Source organism: Saccopteryx leptura, chromosome 3 (genome assembly GCF_036850995.1).
Source record: "Saccopteryx leptura isolate mSacLep1 chromosome 3, mSacLep1_pri_phased_curated, whole genome shotgun sequence".
In the NCBI taxonomy this organism is placed as follows: domain Eukaryota; kingdom Metazoa; phylum Chordata; class Mammalia; order Chiroptera; family Emballonuridae; genus Saccopteryx; species Saccopteryx leptura.
The window spans coordinates 116,906,033-116,922,752 of NC_089505.1; the positions used below are offsets into that span (position 1 = coordinate 116,906,033).

Here is a 16,720-nt window from a genome sequence, read left to right on the forward strand (position 1 = left end):
TGGAATAATAGTGGCATGTAATCTTTTGTGTCTGAACTTCTTTTGCTCAACATATGCTATGATTTTTAATGCTCACATAGTCAAAAATTACTTAATTGTAATTTTATTTTTAATTTCTTTGATGGCTGGTGTGGCTAAATATTCCCCCGGGTTATTTGTCCATAGCTTTTAGGACAGTGGACCCTAACCCTAGCTGCATATGCCCGGGCTCCAGTACAGATTAATGAAACCATAATCTTCAGCTAAGGCTTAGCGATCAATATTCTGCTGAAAGCTTCCCCATGTGATTCCATGTGCATGCAGGGTTGGAAAGCACAGCTTTAGGGGTGAAAATGGAAGGAACTGTCAAAAGTCAAGGTTCATTTTTGTTTTCATTCCCCTGACCCCAGCCCTGACCTTTACAGACAATGCTCATTTTTTCCATGTTTTCCCAACCCCTCCTCTAGAGAAGCAAATTCCTTGCCTCTTTGAAGTAAAAATAATAGAAAGACCATCTGGCTTTACTTAAACATAAGCAAAAAGCTGTCCCTAAATTTTAGAACATCAGTATTGTGCTGCCTCATAGTGCTAGGAGTTAACAAAGCCATGTTCTTCAGGCAAGTTGGCCAACAGAACTTCTGACCAAACCACAGGGGTGCCAGACAGCAAGCCAGCAATGACCAGGGCAGGCTTGAAGCTCTCGTGTGTACGGCATCAACAAACTCTCCCAACCATACGTAACACTGCAGGAAGACAGCTGCACATCAAGCAACAGGAACCAGTTAGGTCAACTGTAATAAATTTGTGGGATATATTACAGCTGTAAAAGATAGTGGCTATGAAGACTAGATAACAGCATGGGGGAATGACAATGATATAATCAGTGAAAAGAGCTTAAGATAAAAATTTTAATGTAGACAATGTTTAAACAAAAAATGCCTATAAAAAGACTAAAAGGAAATACAACATTATAATACTGATCATATTAGAAGTTGGAATTTTTTCCCCAAGTTTTCTATAATTTAGCTGTGTCAAAATTTCCTTCTTAAGGCTGAATGTTTCATTTTGTTTATTCATCGGTTGATGGAATTGTGGGTTGTTTGCACCGTTCAGCTATTGTGAATAGTGCTATTATGAACACTCATACACAAGTTTTTGTGTGGACATATGTTTCACTCCTCTTGGAACTTCTCTAGGAGTGGAATATTTGGGTCCTATGTCTCTGTGTTTTACCATTTGAGGAGCCACCAGGTTTTTCCCAAAGAGGCTGCACCATTTGACATCCTACCAGCAGCATATGAGAGTTATAATTTCTCCACATCCTTGTTAGCACTTGTTATTATCTTTTTTATTTTAGCCATCCTAGTAGATATGAAATTATATCTCATTGTAGTTTTCATTTGCATTTCCCTAATAGCTAATAATGTTGAGCATCTTTTCATGTGCTTATTGGCAGAAAGTCAGATTTATGTCAGAATCAGAGTAAGAGTCTTGAGCAGAGACCTATGTAGAGTTGGCATTTAGAAGTCCAGACTCAAGGCAAAGACTGAGAGCAGACCCAGTTACCTGAAAATAGGCAAGATTGAAGTGGGTTATAATACTATATAAGGAAGTAGCTAAGAACTAGAAAACTTATAATTAATGACTAAATCAGTGGAGCAGGGATCAGAAGTCAAGGAGTTCTAAAATTAAACTTGGTTGCTAAAGCTATGCTACACCCTTTAGCTTAAGACCAAGATAAGTCCTGAGTCCCTGGTGAGTACTAAAAGCTGGCGTTCTTTAGGAGGCTATCTCTCTGGTCACCCATGCAGGGGCAGGAAGCTCTGCAGATGTGTGGCAGGACAAGCATCCCTATCTGGTGGCAGGCCCTGACAAAGCAAGAAGAGGAAACCCAAGAAAGGTGCATATTGAGGAAGCAAAATAAGTTTTCACTGTGTTCAGGTGTGCCTGTATTCAAATTTATTTTTATAGAAACTATGATAAAAAACGCCTTCATCACAAAGTCAAGATTCACAGAATCAAGGATCATTTCGTTCATGAAGTAGAGCTGCGAGATGAGAGAATTAATCTACTTGAAAATGAAATTGGGATACTGCAAAAAAAATTAGAAAAGGTGAGGAAAAAAAGGTGATGATTAAAATATGAAATGCCTAAAGTAGTACCTGGCACATAAAAATTTTTGTAGCCTTCTTTTTGGTATAAAATCTCTTAGAAGCATGTTAACCAGTGGGTGCATAGTTCGCAAGGCAAATTGTTACTAGAACTGGAAATAGCCTAGAGAAGACCCACAGTGGTACAAACCCAGTGTTTTGGTTTTTACTTATTTTAGGGCCCATGGACCAGAGCCCTGAGCCTGAAAAAGCTGGGCTCACTTTCTAAGCACCAAGTCTCCAGAAAATAGTGCCATTCTTTTTGTTTGTTTGTTTTGTTTTTTTGGCTTCATTCTTCAGCCTTCTCTACGTACAGTGAGCCAGTTGAGTCCTCGGACCTTTTGTGACCATCCAAACCAGATTTCCCCAAATATTTTCTCCTAGTATTAGAGCAGGTGTCCTCATTTTCTGGTTCAAAGAAATATGACATTTCCAAAGGACAGGGTGTCAGTATCCTGCCCCATTCAATTTCCTTTGTAACCCAGTTATAACTGCATAGAATATTACTGTGGGCTGGCTCCTTCTAGTCTCAATCCTTACTATAAATGTATTTAAATAACGTCAGGGGAGACTATTGTTAGAAATTGAAGGGCCCTGGATGAAAGCTTTTAATATCTATAATGGTTTATTTCAGAACATAATGTAATTTCCTTCCTTATAATTCTCTGAATGACAGTCTTTTTGAGTTATAATTGATATATAACATCGCATTAGTTTCAGGTGTACAAAATAATGATTTTATATTTGTGTATATTACAAAATGGTTCCCACAGTAAGTCTAGTTAACATCCATCACCAGCCTGACCAGGCAGTGGCGCAGTGGATAGGGTATTGGACTAGGATATAGAGGACCCAGGTTCAAGACCCTGAGGTCACCAACTTGAGCGCGGGCTCATCTGGCTTGAGCAAAGCTCACCAGCCTGGACTCAAGGTCGCTGGCTCGAGCAAGGGGTTACTCGGTCTGCTGAAGGCCCGTGGTCAAGGCACATATGAGAAAGCAATCAATGAACAACTAAGGTGTCAAAACGAAAAACTGATGATTGATGCTTCTCACCTCTCTCCATTCCTGTCTGTCTGTCCCTATCTATCTGTCCCTATCTATCCCTCTCTCTGACTCTCTGTCCATGTATATAAAAAAAATCCATCACCATATATCATTATACATTTCTTTCTCATATAAGAACTTTTAAAATTTACTCCCAGCAACTTTCAAATATAAAATATAGTATTAACTTTAGTTATATAACATTAGTATATTACATCCCCATGACTTATTTATTTCCTAACTAGAACTTTGTGTGTTTTGAATCCCTCCACCCATTTTGTCTATCCTCCACCTTTATTTAGTCTCTGACAACCATCAATTTGTTCTCTGTATCTATGAGTCTTTGTGTGTGTGTGTGTGTGTGTGTGTGAGAGAGAGAGAGAGAGAGAGAGAGAGAGAGAGACAGAGAGAGAGAGACAGAGAGAGAGAGACAGAGAGAGGGACAGATAGGGATAGACAGGGAGAGAGATGAAACACATCAATTCTTCGTTGCGGTGCTTAATTGTTCATTGATTGCTTTCTCATATGTGCCTTGACCAGGGGGCTACAGCAGAGCGAGTGACCCCTTGCTCAAGCCAGCGACCTTGGGCTTCAAGCCAGTGACCATGGTGTTATGTCTGTGATCAAGTGTTCAAGCCAATGATCCCACATTCAAGCTGGTGAGCCTGTGCTCTAGCCTGATGAGCCTGTGCTCAAGCTGGTGACCTTGGGTTTCGAACCTAGGTCCTCTGTATCCCAGGATGACGGTCTGTCCATTGCACCACCACCTGGTCAGGTTATAAATCTTTTTTTTTTTTTCAAGATTCTATATGGCCCTGGCCAGTTGGCTCAGTGGTAGAGCATCGGCTCAGTTTATGGAAGTCCCAGGTTCAGTTCCTGGTCAGGGCACACAGGAGAAGCAACCATCTGTTTCTCCATCCCTCCCCCTTATATGTCTCTCTCTCCCCCTCTCACAGCCATGGCTTGATTGGCCCAAGTACATTGGCCTGGGCTCTGAGGATGGCTCCTTGAGCCTCTACCTCAGGTGCTAAAAATAGTTCAGTTGTATTGGCCCTAGATGGGCAGAGCATCAGCCCCAGACAGGGGTTGCTGAGTGGATCCCGGTCGGGGTGCATGCAGGAGTCTATCTCCCCTCCTCTCACTTGGAAAAAGGGTGAAAAAAAGACTATATATACACACACACACACACAATCTTTTCTGAATGCTCTGAATATAAATGATTAACATATTATTTAAAAGGAAAGAAAATTTCCCCTCTCTACCTTGTGATTCACCCCTCTGCCAGAGGTCATTCTTCTTCTACCCCCACTCCCTCCCACTGTTGGCAGATGAGGAACACACATGAAAATGTGAAAGCCCTTGCCTGCTACCATTGACAGGTCACCAGTGAAATAAGAAGGGGGATTCTACACTTCTGAGTTTCTAAACTCCTCAATAACAGTAATACTTACTAATATCTACTGACTCACTATGAGAACGTTAATTGTATTTTCACAAAATACACTCCTTTGTCAGTTTAGCTGTAACCTGACTAGCTATTGCACTCAGGAGAAATCACTGGTAGACAATGAAACTTGGTGTTCTGCTAGAAATCATTTCAGCCTCATCACTTCAGGAACAGTCTCAGTGCCTGGCTCACATCATGACTTGCTGAGCCAACTGACACTGGTCGCCAAATCCGGTGGCTGCATTCCCATCTTCTTCTTTTGCCTTAAAAAGACTATAACTAGAAAGCATATGGAAATGTATTACGTAGAAATTATTTTCAATCTGCAGCTTTAGAGAATTCAGTTGTAATTGTCAGTGATTGATACTTATGGAGTTGGAATACAGATGAGATCATTGGAACCTTATTAGAAGTTGAGTGCTCAGATATTTTTAAATGTTAACCCAAAATAAAAAGAATGAGTAAATATACAAATGAAATATATGACATAAGTAACCAAAATATACAGCAGAACAATCTAGCTGACAATGTCAGCAAACAGGAGAAAGCAGTATAAGCGGCAGGAGAGAAAAAATAGATAAGGGAAATTTGCTATCGGAATTATAAACAGGCTGATGTCCTTAAATGTATCATTTCTCCTCCTGTGGTAATTAGGAGCTTTTGTTTTCATCCCTAGGAGAAGGCATTCCAGGACAAGATCACTGCCCAAAATAATAGCCTGCTCCTAGAAAACAGTAAACTTCTGAGGGAGGTCATGGAGCAAGAAAAGTTGATCCATGACAACAAATGCGTAATATCTTCTGTCCAACACAGGTAGGTGTGGTCCTGCCAGAGTTGCCCATGAACTCCAAATGAGATGTTTCTCTTTCGACAAAGAGATCATTCCAGAGACTGTCCTTTGAGTGCAGCCTATGTCATAACTGTTGCTCTCCCATCTGCTTATACAAGTGGCAGAAAAATATGGAGAAGGCAGCCTGGCCATTCAGGTAGGCTCTTCATAGTGGCACTGCCTTCTTGAGGACCCGGCTGTGCTCATTCTGGCCTGTCGTTTTGTGCACATTGATACACATTTTTATCATTTGATACCTTTGGAATTAAGGTAGACCAAGAGAGGATCAGGCTCACTATTGACTTGTACTCACGATACTCACAGAATACCAATGTATTAATTTGTAAGGAGAAATATTTCCAGCAGATTAGAATTCACATATCAGCCAACCAAGAATTCTCTCCTCTATAGGAAACTTTAATTATAATAAAGTTTTCTCCTTCTCAAACTATGTCATTGCTTCTGACAATCTCAACACAATTGACTCATTACCCTTGCCTTAACAACAGTAATGTTCCTGTCTTGCCCTTCCGAGGACATATTTGGTCACCTGGATTTGACTTATGTTTTCCTTAGAACAAGTTTCATCTACAGCAGTGGTAGTCAACCTGGTCCCTAGAGCCCACTAGAGGGCGTTCCAGCTTTCATGGTGGGTGGTAGCAGAGCAACCAAAGTATAAATAAAAAGATAGATTTAACTATAGTAAATTGTTTTATAAAGATTTATTCTGCCAAACGTAGCGAAAATCTGACCTAAAGTACTTGGTAAGTAATTATTATTATATGCTTTAACTTGCTGTAACTCTGCTTTATAAATTTTATAAACTAAAGTTACTTCCCCACTTTATAAATCACCATTATTGTGGAACCGGTGGGCAGTTAGAAAATTTTACTACTAACAGAGATTCAAAAGTGGGCGGTAGGTATAAAAAGGTTGACTACGCCTGGTCTACAGGATGTTTCCTCATTTTACAGATGAGGAAACTGTGGCTCAGATTTAGTAATTTGCCACAGTCACACTGCTAGTAAGTGGCAGAACTAGAACTCCAACAGTAACCCCTGGTTGAAACTATTATACAGTCATGTGTCACATCTACACTGTAGCCCTGGAGAGTGGCCCTGGGGGAGTGGTCAGGAGCTCAGGCTTTAGAAATCTGTAAGCTCTGGGCGGGCATCCCAGCTCAATGACTTTCTGGTTTTATCTTCTTATACAAGTTACTTTCCTCTCTCTGAGTTTTCAGTGTCCTTACCTGTAAAATTGTCTTCATAACAATATGTTTCATGAGGTTGCTGTGAGGATTAAATGGGCTAATACATGAAAAATTTGAAGTGCCTTCTGGGTGGATAGGTTACAGCGCCTGAGGACATGGTGAGGGTTTGGTAACCGGCAGCAGAGGCTGCTGCTGCTGCTCAGGTATGGGAGAACTGTTTTTTTTGTTTGTTTGTTGTTGTTGTTTTTTACAGAGACAGGGAGTCAGAGAGAGGAATAGGGACAGACAGACAGGAACAGAGAGAGATGAGAAGCATCAATCATCAGTTTTTCATTGCGACACCTTAGTTGTTCATTGATTGCTTTCTCATATGTGCCTTGACCGCGGGTCTTCAGCAGACCAAGTAACCCCTTGCTCGAGCCAGTGACCTTGGGTCCAAACTGGTGAGCTTTGTTCAAACCAGATGAGCCCGCACTCAAGCTGGCGACCTCGGGGTCTCGAACCTGGGTCCTCCGCATCCCAGTCCAATGCTCTATTCCCTGCGCCTCCGCCTGGTCAGGCAGGAGGACTATTTGAGGTCAGAGCCAGATGCAGGCTGCGTAACTACTGTATTTAAGGGGCTGCAGTCTCTTTTTTCAGTTCCACTCATAAATGGAATAATATCCTTCCTTCAGTGACTCAAAGGCTAGAACTCTGCCTTTCATTTTCTTGCACATAGTATGTCCCTGCTCTTAGTAGTTACTGAATGACTATATACAGGCCAGGAGCTTACCAATTTTCACTCAGTCTGCCAAAGTTCTAAAAGCTGGACAGTGAGCTAAGACCCAGAGCTAGTAGGAAGAGGGACATAGTTTTGAGTTTTTAATAATAATGTAGAAATTTTTAGTTATGCCTTTGACTTATCCCGTTCTTAGAGTACTTTTCCTGGATAAAGAAAATAAGCAATTGCAGGAAAACAGCCTCCAACTCACAGAGAAGGTTGGCCTCTTAGAGCGTGTCATAAGAAGCATCCAGCTTTGCGGAGGAGAGGTAAGATATATGCATCCTGTTAAGTGTTTAATATGAAGTTTAGGTTGTTAAGGTTGCTCTGTTCTCTCTTCCCTTCATCTTCATATAGCTATCTCCTGAACTTGGCCTCACGGTGGACTATGGCAAAGAAGCTCTCTGGCTACACACCAGGGCAGGAACCCTGGTGTGTAGCCAGAGAATCTGCTCTTGGCCAGCTTTGCTCTTCATTGGGTCACCTTTTATTAAACACTCTTCTTCTGTGTGATCCGAAAGCAGTTTGTGTATGCCCATAACCTCTTCCTTAATGCACTGTATTGTCATTGCATTTTACTTCTGTGTCTCATCAACCGACTCGGCAGTGAGATCCGGGAGGGCAAGCGTCTTTGTATCTGTGCACAGATGCTGTGTAAATATTTGAGAATGAATGAGTGGTCAATGTTTTCACATGTTTGCCTCATTCTCAACAACCCTATTTGCCATGTATTATTCCAGCCCAATCTGAGAGCTGAGCATATTTGAGGTTCACAGAGATAAAGTCTGATCTGGCAAGGAGTCAAGCCAAGGGAGAACATCTGGGGCAGAAAAAAAGCAATTATGTTATAAAAAATCCAAGCAGACAAGTAGTATAGGTTCAGACAAAGTCCGGAGTCTGGCTGGTGAGCAAGTGAAGAGGAACTTCAGTGAGCAGAACTGCATTTTAAGTCCAGACTGGAGGCTGCTTGCTTTCTTCCCTGCCTTGTATCATATGCCTGATGTGTCTTCCCAGAATACTTAGAATTTTTTTTCCTAATCCATAAAAACTTTAAGACTATTCTCTTAACAACTTTGAAATATACAAATATAGGCCCTGGCCGGTTGGCTCAGTGGTAGAGCATTGGCCTGGTGTGCGGAAGTCCTGGGTTCGGTTCCCGGCCAGGGGACACAGGAGAGGCGCCCATCTGCTTCTCTACCCCTCCCCCTCTCCTTCCTCTCTGTCTCTCTCTTCCCCTCCCGCAGCGAGGCTCCATTGGAGCAAAAGATGGCCCAGGCGCTGGGGACGGCTCTGTGGCCTCTGCCTCAGGCGCTATAGTGGCTCTGGTCGCAACAGAGCGACGCCCAGGATGGGCAGAGCATCGCCCCCTGGTGGGCGTGCCGGGTGGTTCCTGGTCGGGCGCATGCGGGAGTCTGTCTGACTGCCTCCCCATTTCCAGCTTCAGAAAAATATAAAAAAGAAAAAATATATATACAAATATACAGTATTGTTAGCTATAGTCATCATATTGTACATCACATCCCCAGAATGTATTTATCTTAAAACTGGGAGTATGTACCTTTTGACCATCTTCACCCAATTCCCTCACTCACTACCTCTAGCAACCACAGATCTTATTTATCTCTGTTTCTATGAGTTCGGTTTCTCAGAGTCCACATATAAGTGAGATCATATGGTGTTTGTCTTTCTCTGACTTATTCCACTTAGTATAATGTCCTTACGGTCTATCCACGTTGTTATAAATGGCAGGATTCCCTTCTTTTTTAAGGTCTTATAGTATACCATTTTGTATGTGTCTGTGTGTGTATAACAATTTCTTTATCCATTCATCCACAACAGATGCTTAGGTTGCTTCGATATTTTGGCTATTGTAAATAATGCTTCTATGAACATGGGTGAAGAGTTTTCAGAATAGTGATTTTGTTTCTTTAGGAACCAAAGTACCTAATTCTGGAACCATAAATACCCAGAAGTACAATTGCTGGATCATATGGTAGTTCTATTTCTGATTTCTTTTTTTTTTTTCTTTTTTTTTCTTTTTTTTTTGTATTTTTCTGAAGCTGGAAACGGGGAGAGACAGTCAGACAGACTCCCGCATGCGCCCAACCGGGATCCACCCGGCACGCCCACCAGGGGCGACGCTCTGACCACCAGGGGGCGATGCTCTGCCCCTCCGGGGCGTCGCTCTGCCACGACCAGAGCCACTCTAGCGCCTGGGGCAGAGGCCAAGGAGCCATCCCCAGCGCCCGGGCCATCTGTGCTCCAATGGAGCCTTGGCTGCGGGAGGGGAAGAGAGAGACAGAGAGGAAGGAGGGGAGGGGGGTAGAGAAGCAAATGGGCGCCTCTCCTATGTGCCCTGGCCGGGAATCGAACCCAGGTCCTCCGCACGCCAGGCTGACACTCTACCGCTGAGCCAACCAGCCAGGGCTATTTCTGATTTCTTGAGGAACCTCCATACTGTTTTCCATAGTAGCTGCACCAATTTATATTCCCACCAATAGTTCACGAGGGTTTCCTTCATATCCTCATCAGCATTTATTATCCCTTGTCTTTTTTTACGTTAGTCCTTCTAACAGAGGTGAGGTGAGGGAATTACTTTTTTAATCAAAAAAATATATAACGCTTAGTTTTTGGATCATAGTGCCAGTGGTTTAATCATTAAACAACTTTAATACATGCTTTCTTTCCTTTTAGGAAACAATACTTAGTGGCATCTCTGAATGTGAAGTATTGAATAAAAATTTCCCCCCACTAAACTCCAGGTTAGTAAAGTCAAGACGATCATCCATCTGACTGAGTCACGGCTGCCTAACCAGTCCTGAGTGGCTGGCTGAGAAGGCACAGCATTGAGGGGAAGTTTTCATTCTATATAGTATTTAACCCTTCCAGTTCCTTCTCCTCTCACCACTGCTTCACCCCCACACCTCACACAATCCTGACTTCCAGTAGAAGATAACCCATAAACACAAATTTAAGGTACTTTTATTTGGCTGTCTTTGTGTTTGACAGTTGTGAAAACTGAAATCCTATTGAAGCCTTATCCCTGTCACCCCACAGTGCTGTCAAGAGACCCCATCCACTCAAAGTCCTCACACATGGCCTTTCTGAGTTTTTCCAGAACAGGTTTGGTAGAGTCAGTTGGAAGCCTTTAAGAGACTAAAGCACATAAATCAGAAGAAGGAGTAGCTAACCCCAAACCCTTCGAGTCTGTTTCCCGTTCACAGAATCCTGAAGGTGGATTCATACATGAACGTGACATCTCTGACAGAGACGCATCACATCTAAGAACAAGACGAAAAGTCAGAACTAGAAAATCACCGGTGTCTAAACTAGACCGATCAAAGCTGCTAACGAGAGCTTGGACATGAAGGTGGAACATGACGTGGGGAAGTTATGATAGATTCCCTACTGGACACCAGCCAGGAGCCTCCAAAATTGCTGATAAATTCATTAAACCAGTTCTGAAAATGAATTTCTCAAGTTTGATATTCTCAAATGCCTCCATTGACCAATATAGTGACTTAAGTTGGGTGGTTTAGTTTTCTGTTCAGCAGAACACATATATGGCTAATTCAGCATTCTTCCCTATTCTCATGGGTACTTTATTTAAATATTCTCATGGGTATTTATTTTTAAAGTAAAAAAAAATGTAATCATATTAAAGCAAATATTTTTAAAAGAAAGGGGAAAAACCCTCCTATAATCTCACATTCTTTTTTTTTTTTTTTTTTTACAGAGACAGAGAGTCAGAGAGAGGGATAGACAGGGACAGACAGACAGGAACAGAGAGAGATGAGAAGCATCAATCATCAGTTTTTCATTGTGCGTTGCAACACCTTAGTTGTTCATTGATTGCTTTCTCATATGTGCCTTGACCACAGGCCTTCAACAGACCAAGTAACCCCTTGCTGGAGCCACCGACCTTGGGTCCAAGCTGGTGAGCTTTTGCTCAAACCAGATAAACCCGCGCTCAAGCTGGCGACCTCGGGGTCTCGAACCTGGGTCCTCTGCATCCCAGTCCAAAGCTCTATCCACTGTGCCACCGCCTGGTCAGGCTAATCCCACATTCTTAATACTATTATATTCACTTTGGAGTTATTCCCTTCTGGTTCTCATTCAAAGTTATATATTTTAAAGGGTTATTATATTCTATTTTCATAGCCTGATTTTTAATTTAATATACCATAAAACATTCTCTACAGTGTGTCCATAAAGTCATGGTGCACTTTTGACCGGTCACAGGAAAGCAACAAAAGACGATAGAAATGTGAAATCTGCACCAAATAAAAGGAAAACCCTCCCAGTTTCTGTAGGATGATGTGGCAGCATGTGCGCATGCGCAGATGATGATGTAACACCGTGTATACAGCGGAGCAGCCCACAGCCATGCCAGTTGAGATGTGGACGGTACAGAGGAAAGTTCAGTGTGTTCTGTGGCTCACTAAATTTGAATCCGTGACCAAAGTGCAACGTGAATATTGGCACATTTATAATGAAGTGCCACCACAGAGGAATAACATTACTTGGTGGGATAAGCAGTTGAAGGAAAACGGCAGTTTGGTGGAGAAACCCTGTTCTGGTAGGCCATCAGTCAGTGACGAGTCTATAGATGCTATACGGGATAGCTACCTAAGGAGCCCTAAAAAATCTGTGCAGGAGCCCACATCGAACTGCACTGAATAGGTATGAAACTGGGAGAGTTTTCCTTTTATTTGGTGCAGATTTCACATTTCTATCATCTTTTCTTGCTTTCCTGTGACCGGTCAAAAGTGCACCATGGGCCCTGGCCGGTTGGCTCAGTGGTAGAGCGTCGGCCTGGCGTGCAGAAGTCCCGTGTTCGATTCCCGGCCAGGGCACACAGGAGAAGCGCCCATCTGCTTCTCCACCCCTCCCCCTCTCCTTCCTCTCTGTCTCTCTCTTCCCCTCCCGCAGCAGAAGCTCCATTGGAGCAAAGATGGCCCGGGCGCTGGGAATGGCTCTGGCCCCTGCCTCAGGCACTAGAGTGGCTCTGGTCGCAACAGAGCGATGCCCCGGAGGGGCAGAGCATCGCCCCCTGGTGGGCAGGGCTTCGCCCTCTGGTGGGCATGCCGGGTGGATCCCGGTCGGGCGCATGCGGGAGTCTGACTGTCTCTCCCCATTTCCAGCTTCTGGGGAAAAAAAAAAAGTGCACCATGACTTTACGGACACACTGTATATTTATACTCTTTGTAATTATTCTTTTTTTTTCTTATTTATTTATTTATTTGTATTTTTCTGAAGTGAGAAGCAGGGAGGCAGAGAGACAGACTCCCGCATGTGCCCAACCGGGATCCACCCAGCAAGCCCACCAGGGGGCAATGCTCTGCCCATCTGGGGCGTTGCTCTGTTGCAACTGGAGCCATTCTAGTGTCTGAGGCCAAGGCCATGGAGCCAACTTCAGCGCCCAAGCCAACTTTGCTCCAGTGGAGCCTAGGCTACAGGAGGTGAAGAGAGAGAGAGAGAGAGAGAGAGAGAGAGAGAAAGGAGAGGGGGAAGGGTGGAGAAGTAGATGGGCACTTCTCCTGTGTGCCCTGGCCAGGAATCGAACCCAGGACTTCCACATGTGGGCTGATGCTCTACCACTGAGCCAACTGGCCAGGGCCTGTAATTATTCTTTCAATAGCCTATTGTGTGGATGTCTATAAACATGTCTCTCATCATGATTCTATTGTGATGAATATAAATTCTTGTTACTTGACATCCAAGTTGTTTCTACTTTTTCACTAAAGATTATGCTGCAGTGAAAGTCTTTGTGAAGTTAGCTCTTTTCTTAAGTTAATCCAGAAAAATTCCCAAGATTGGCATAATTGGGTCAAAGAATATACATGTTATATAGTTTTGGTACATCACTTGTCTCATTGCTTTAAAAAAAGACGTGTCAACATACTGTTTCTACAGTCAATCTCTTTAAGCCTCAATTTCTTGATACATAAAATGGGACTAATAGTTCCTATCACATAGGGTTGAGGACCAAGTGAAGTGATGGGTGTATTTTGCACTAACTACTTAGTAAATGCCAGATGTATTAATTTTTCTTTTTTTAACTTTCTATTGATTTGAGAGGGGGGAAGGAGAGAGAGAGAAACATGAACTTGTTCCATTTAGTTGTATACGCATTGCTTCTCATATGTGCCTTGATGGGCGACTGAACTTGTGACCCCACAAGGCAGGACAACACTTTATCCACTGAGCCACTCACCCAGAGCTTCATTTATCAATATTTTCACTTGCAGTTTGAGTGTACTAGTTTTTCTACAGTCTCATTTACTGGATATTATCAATTTAAAAAATTTATTCTGGCCCTGGCCTGTTGGCCCAGCCATCCCGGGTTTGATCCCCAGTCAGGGCACACATGAGAAGCAACCATGTGCTTCTCCCCCTCCTTCTCCCCCTTCTTTCCCTCTTCCCCTCTTGCAGCCAGTGGCTCGAATGGTTTGAGCATTGTTCCTGGGTGCTGAGGATAGCATGGTTCATCTGAGCATCAGCCTCAGGCAATAAGGATAGCTCAATTGATTGAAGCATCGGCCCCAAATAGGGGTTGCTGGGTGAATCCTGGCCAGGGTATATGTAGGAGTTTGTCTGACTATCTCCCCTCCTCTCACCTATTAAAAAAAATTATTCTAAAATAGTTGGTATAAAACCATACTGAAAAAGTTATTCCTGCTGCTCCTTCCCTTCTTCTCCTTTCCTCTCCTTATCCTCCTTTTTCTTCTTCATCTTCAATTGGCAATAGAGAGGGAGACCAAGGAGAGAAGGGGAAAACAGAAATATAAAAAACCTTATAAGTTGAGACAGACTGAATTTTTATGTGCAACCCTTGCCTCTTCAGACCATTGAACTAGAAAGGATGATCAAAGGGATGTGGGAAATAATAGCTATGTACTGAATGCATGCTCTGACTCCAAACCTTGCCCACATTCACCTTCTTTCACTCGAGTCACTGAATCCATTCATTGAATCCGTACTATGTGCTATTCAATAGTAGACTGTAGCCACACCTGTGAAAATAGACAAGGAGTTTCTGCTTTCATAGTTAATATGCTATTAGCTTGAAAGGTATATGCTTGTCTTGTGTTGCACGGGGTGAGGTGGAGAGAGACTGACCATATAATTTTGGATAGTGAGTGTCATAAAGAAAATAAAACACTGATGTATCTGAAAGAGTGACTGAAGGCTACTTCAGATTGGGTGCAATGTTCTTGTCTCAGTGACATCTGAGCTGAGAAATGAACTACAAGGAGCATTTCCCACCCCCATTAAGACCTAGATGAGAAGATCATTAATAGCTAGTACCACGGCCCTTAAGAGAATACAGTAGTTCCCCTTATCCAAGGAGGATACATTCCAAGACCCCCAGGGATGCCTGAAACCATGAATGGTACTGAACCCTGTATGCACTGTTCCCCTAGTCACACGTAACTATGATAAAAAATTGACAAATTAGGCACAGTAAGATATTAACCCTTTTAGTAGTGAGTTTTTTTCATGCTTGCTGACCCCCGGAAGTGATTTTTTGGTTCTTTTTTTACAAAAAATGAAGTTAGTTCCAGTTACAGTTTTATTAACTTAAAATCATGTTTGTTTGATAACCAATTTATGGAAACAAGAAGAATATACATTTGCCTTTTCTTAATGTTGCCTTACTCATTTTTAAAATAAAAATTTTTGTTACAATCATACTCTGGATGGTCAGGAGGCACGAGGACATACATGAACGTTCATACTACTCAAAGGGTTAACAGTAGTAATAAAACAATGATAACAATATACTGTAATAAAAGTTATGTGAATGTGGTCTCAAAATATCTTGTACTGTACTCACCTTCTTGTGATGATCTACGCTGTGAGGGGGGACCACAAGGCTGGGGGATTCCTGACCTGGAACAAATGCAGAGCACATGTTGACCAGTTTCTTGCTGCCAGATTTAAGAAGTTTGCTACAGAATAGGAAGCCTGGGCCTTGGTCAGAAATTCTGGGAGCCCCATGGTTTAGGAGAGAAAGATAAACGTGTACAATAACCGCACATAAAAGCCAACAAACAACTCCATGAGCCCCTGGCTGAAGGTGATGAGAACTCAGAGCCGTGTGCAAAGGACGGACAACAGAACATGGAGGCAACACCTCCAGTTAGTTGGCAAGGACATGTTCTCTTATATGGAAGAGTATGTCATCGTCTTCAATGACGGCTGCTGCTCCAGTAATGGGGGGACGGAGAGGGCACGAGCAAAAATAAGTGTTTTCTGGAAGCCCAGCCATCCTTTAATATACGCAGTAGACTTACTGGGCAACAAACCAACCAAAGAGCAGAAATTCAGGCAGCCGCCAAAGCCATCAAACAAGTCAAGGTTCAAAACATCAGTAAGTTCATTCTATATACAGACAGTATGTTTACCATCAATGAATGGCATCACTAACTGGGTTCAAGTCTGAAGAACGATGAGTGGAGGACAAGCACTGGAAAGAGGTGATCAACAAGGAAGACTTCGTGGAACTGGAGAGACTTGTCCAGGGCATGGCTATTCATTGGATGCGTGTCCCTGGTTATTCGGGATTTACAGGCAATGAAGAAGCCGACAGATTAGTGAGAGGAGCTAAGCAATCTGAAGACTGAAAGAAGTCATTGTCATTCTTGGAAAACTTTGAGCCAGTGGCTATTTTGTTATTTACGGACTTGAAGTTAATCCCTCCTGCATTAAAGGGAGAGACACTTTCACACTAACTCAGACAAACTGGCATTCTGTGGTTCTGTATGATGAAAGTGGTTAAATGTTTAATAAATGTAATGTCCTTTGAGATTTAAGACTTGAGATTTCAGCATTATGCTTTATTGGACTTGATACTGTTCTCATTAGTTTATTGCAGCCTGGACAAAATTTTTAGGACTTTATTTAATAAGGATGTATAAATAAAACATTGGTTAAGCAGTGCAGACAAGAAGTCTAGAAGTATACTGAAAGAGTTCATTTACCTTCCAATTGGCAGGACTGAGTCTCGGGATTTTCGGGCTGGCTTGTGCCTGTGTGTGGATCAGAGAAAGGCAGTGATCCCTTGCCAGAAGCAGCACTGCCAGAGCCCAGAGCCTGCAGGGAAGAGGGCTGGGTCTTACCTGGCTGGACACCCTTACCCGTGACAAACTTGCAAGTTTGTAGCCCTGGCAACTCACCATTATGTAGGAAGAGTTATAACTTTTAAAAACCAAGATGCACAAATAAATCCGTTGAAATTAGAAAAGAAAAAAAGATAAGCCGTGAACTACTGTATCCATCATGACCTTGAGGAAC

At 42.6% G+C, this 16,720-nt stretch overlaps 1 protein-coding gene and 1 pseudogene across 3 annotated transcripts in view; both read left to right on the plus strand.

Annotated features, from left to right (window-relative positions):
* Window positions 1-10,849, plus strand: part of CCDC30 (coiled-coil domain containing 30) — a 110,566-nt gene extending 99,717 nt beyond the window's left edge. For all 3 annotated transcript variants that reach the window (XM_066376025.1, XM_066376026.1, XM_066376028.1), the window contains 5 exons: window positions 1,951-2,092; window positions 5,298-5,434; window positions 7,575-7,689; window positions 10,115-10,182; window positions 10,645-10,849. In XM_066376025.1, the coding sequence (XP_066232122.1) occupies window positions 1,951-2,092; window positions 5,298-5,434; window positions 7,575-7,689; window positions 10,115-10,182; window positions 10,645-10,705 (523 nt within the window). In that variant the 3' untranslated portion in view covers window positions 10,706-10,849. The remainder of the gene's footprint in view (window positions 1-1,950; window positions 2,093-5,297; window positions 5,435-7,574; window positions 7,690-10,114; window positions 10,183-10,644) is intronic.
* Window positions 10,850-15,166: 4,317 nt separating this feature from the next.
* LOC136397629 (ribonuclease H1 pseudogene) lies at window positions 15,167-16,077 on the plus strand (annotated as a pseudogene).
* The last annotated feature ends 643 nt before the right edge of the window (window positions 16,078-16,720 follow it).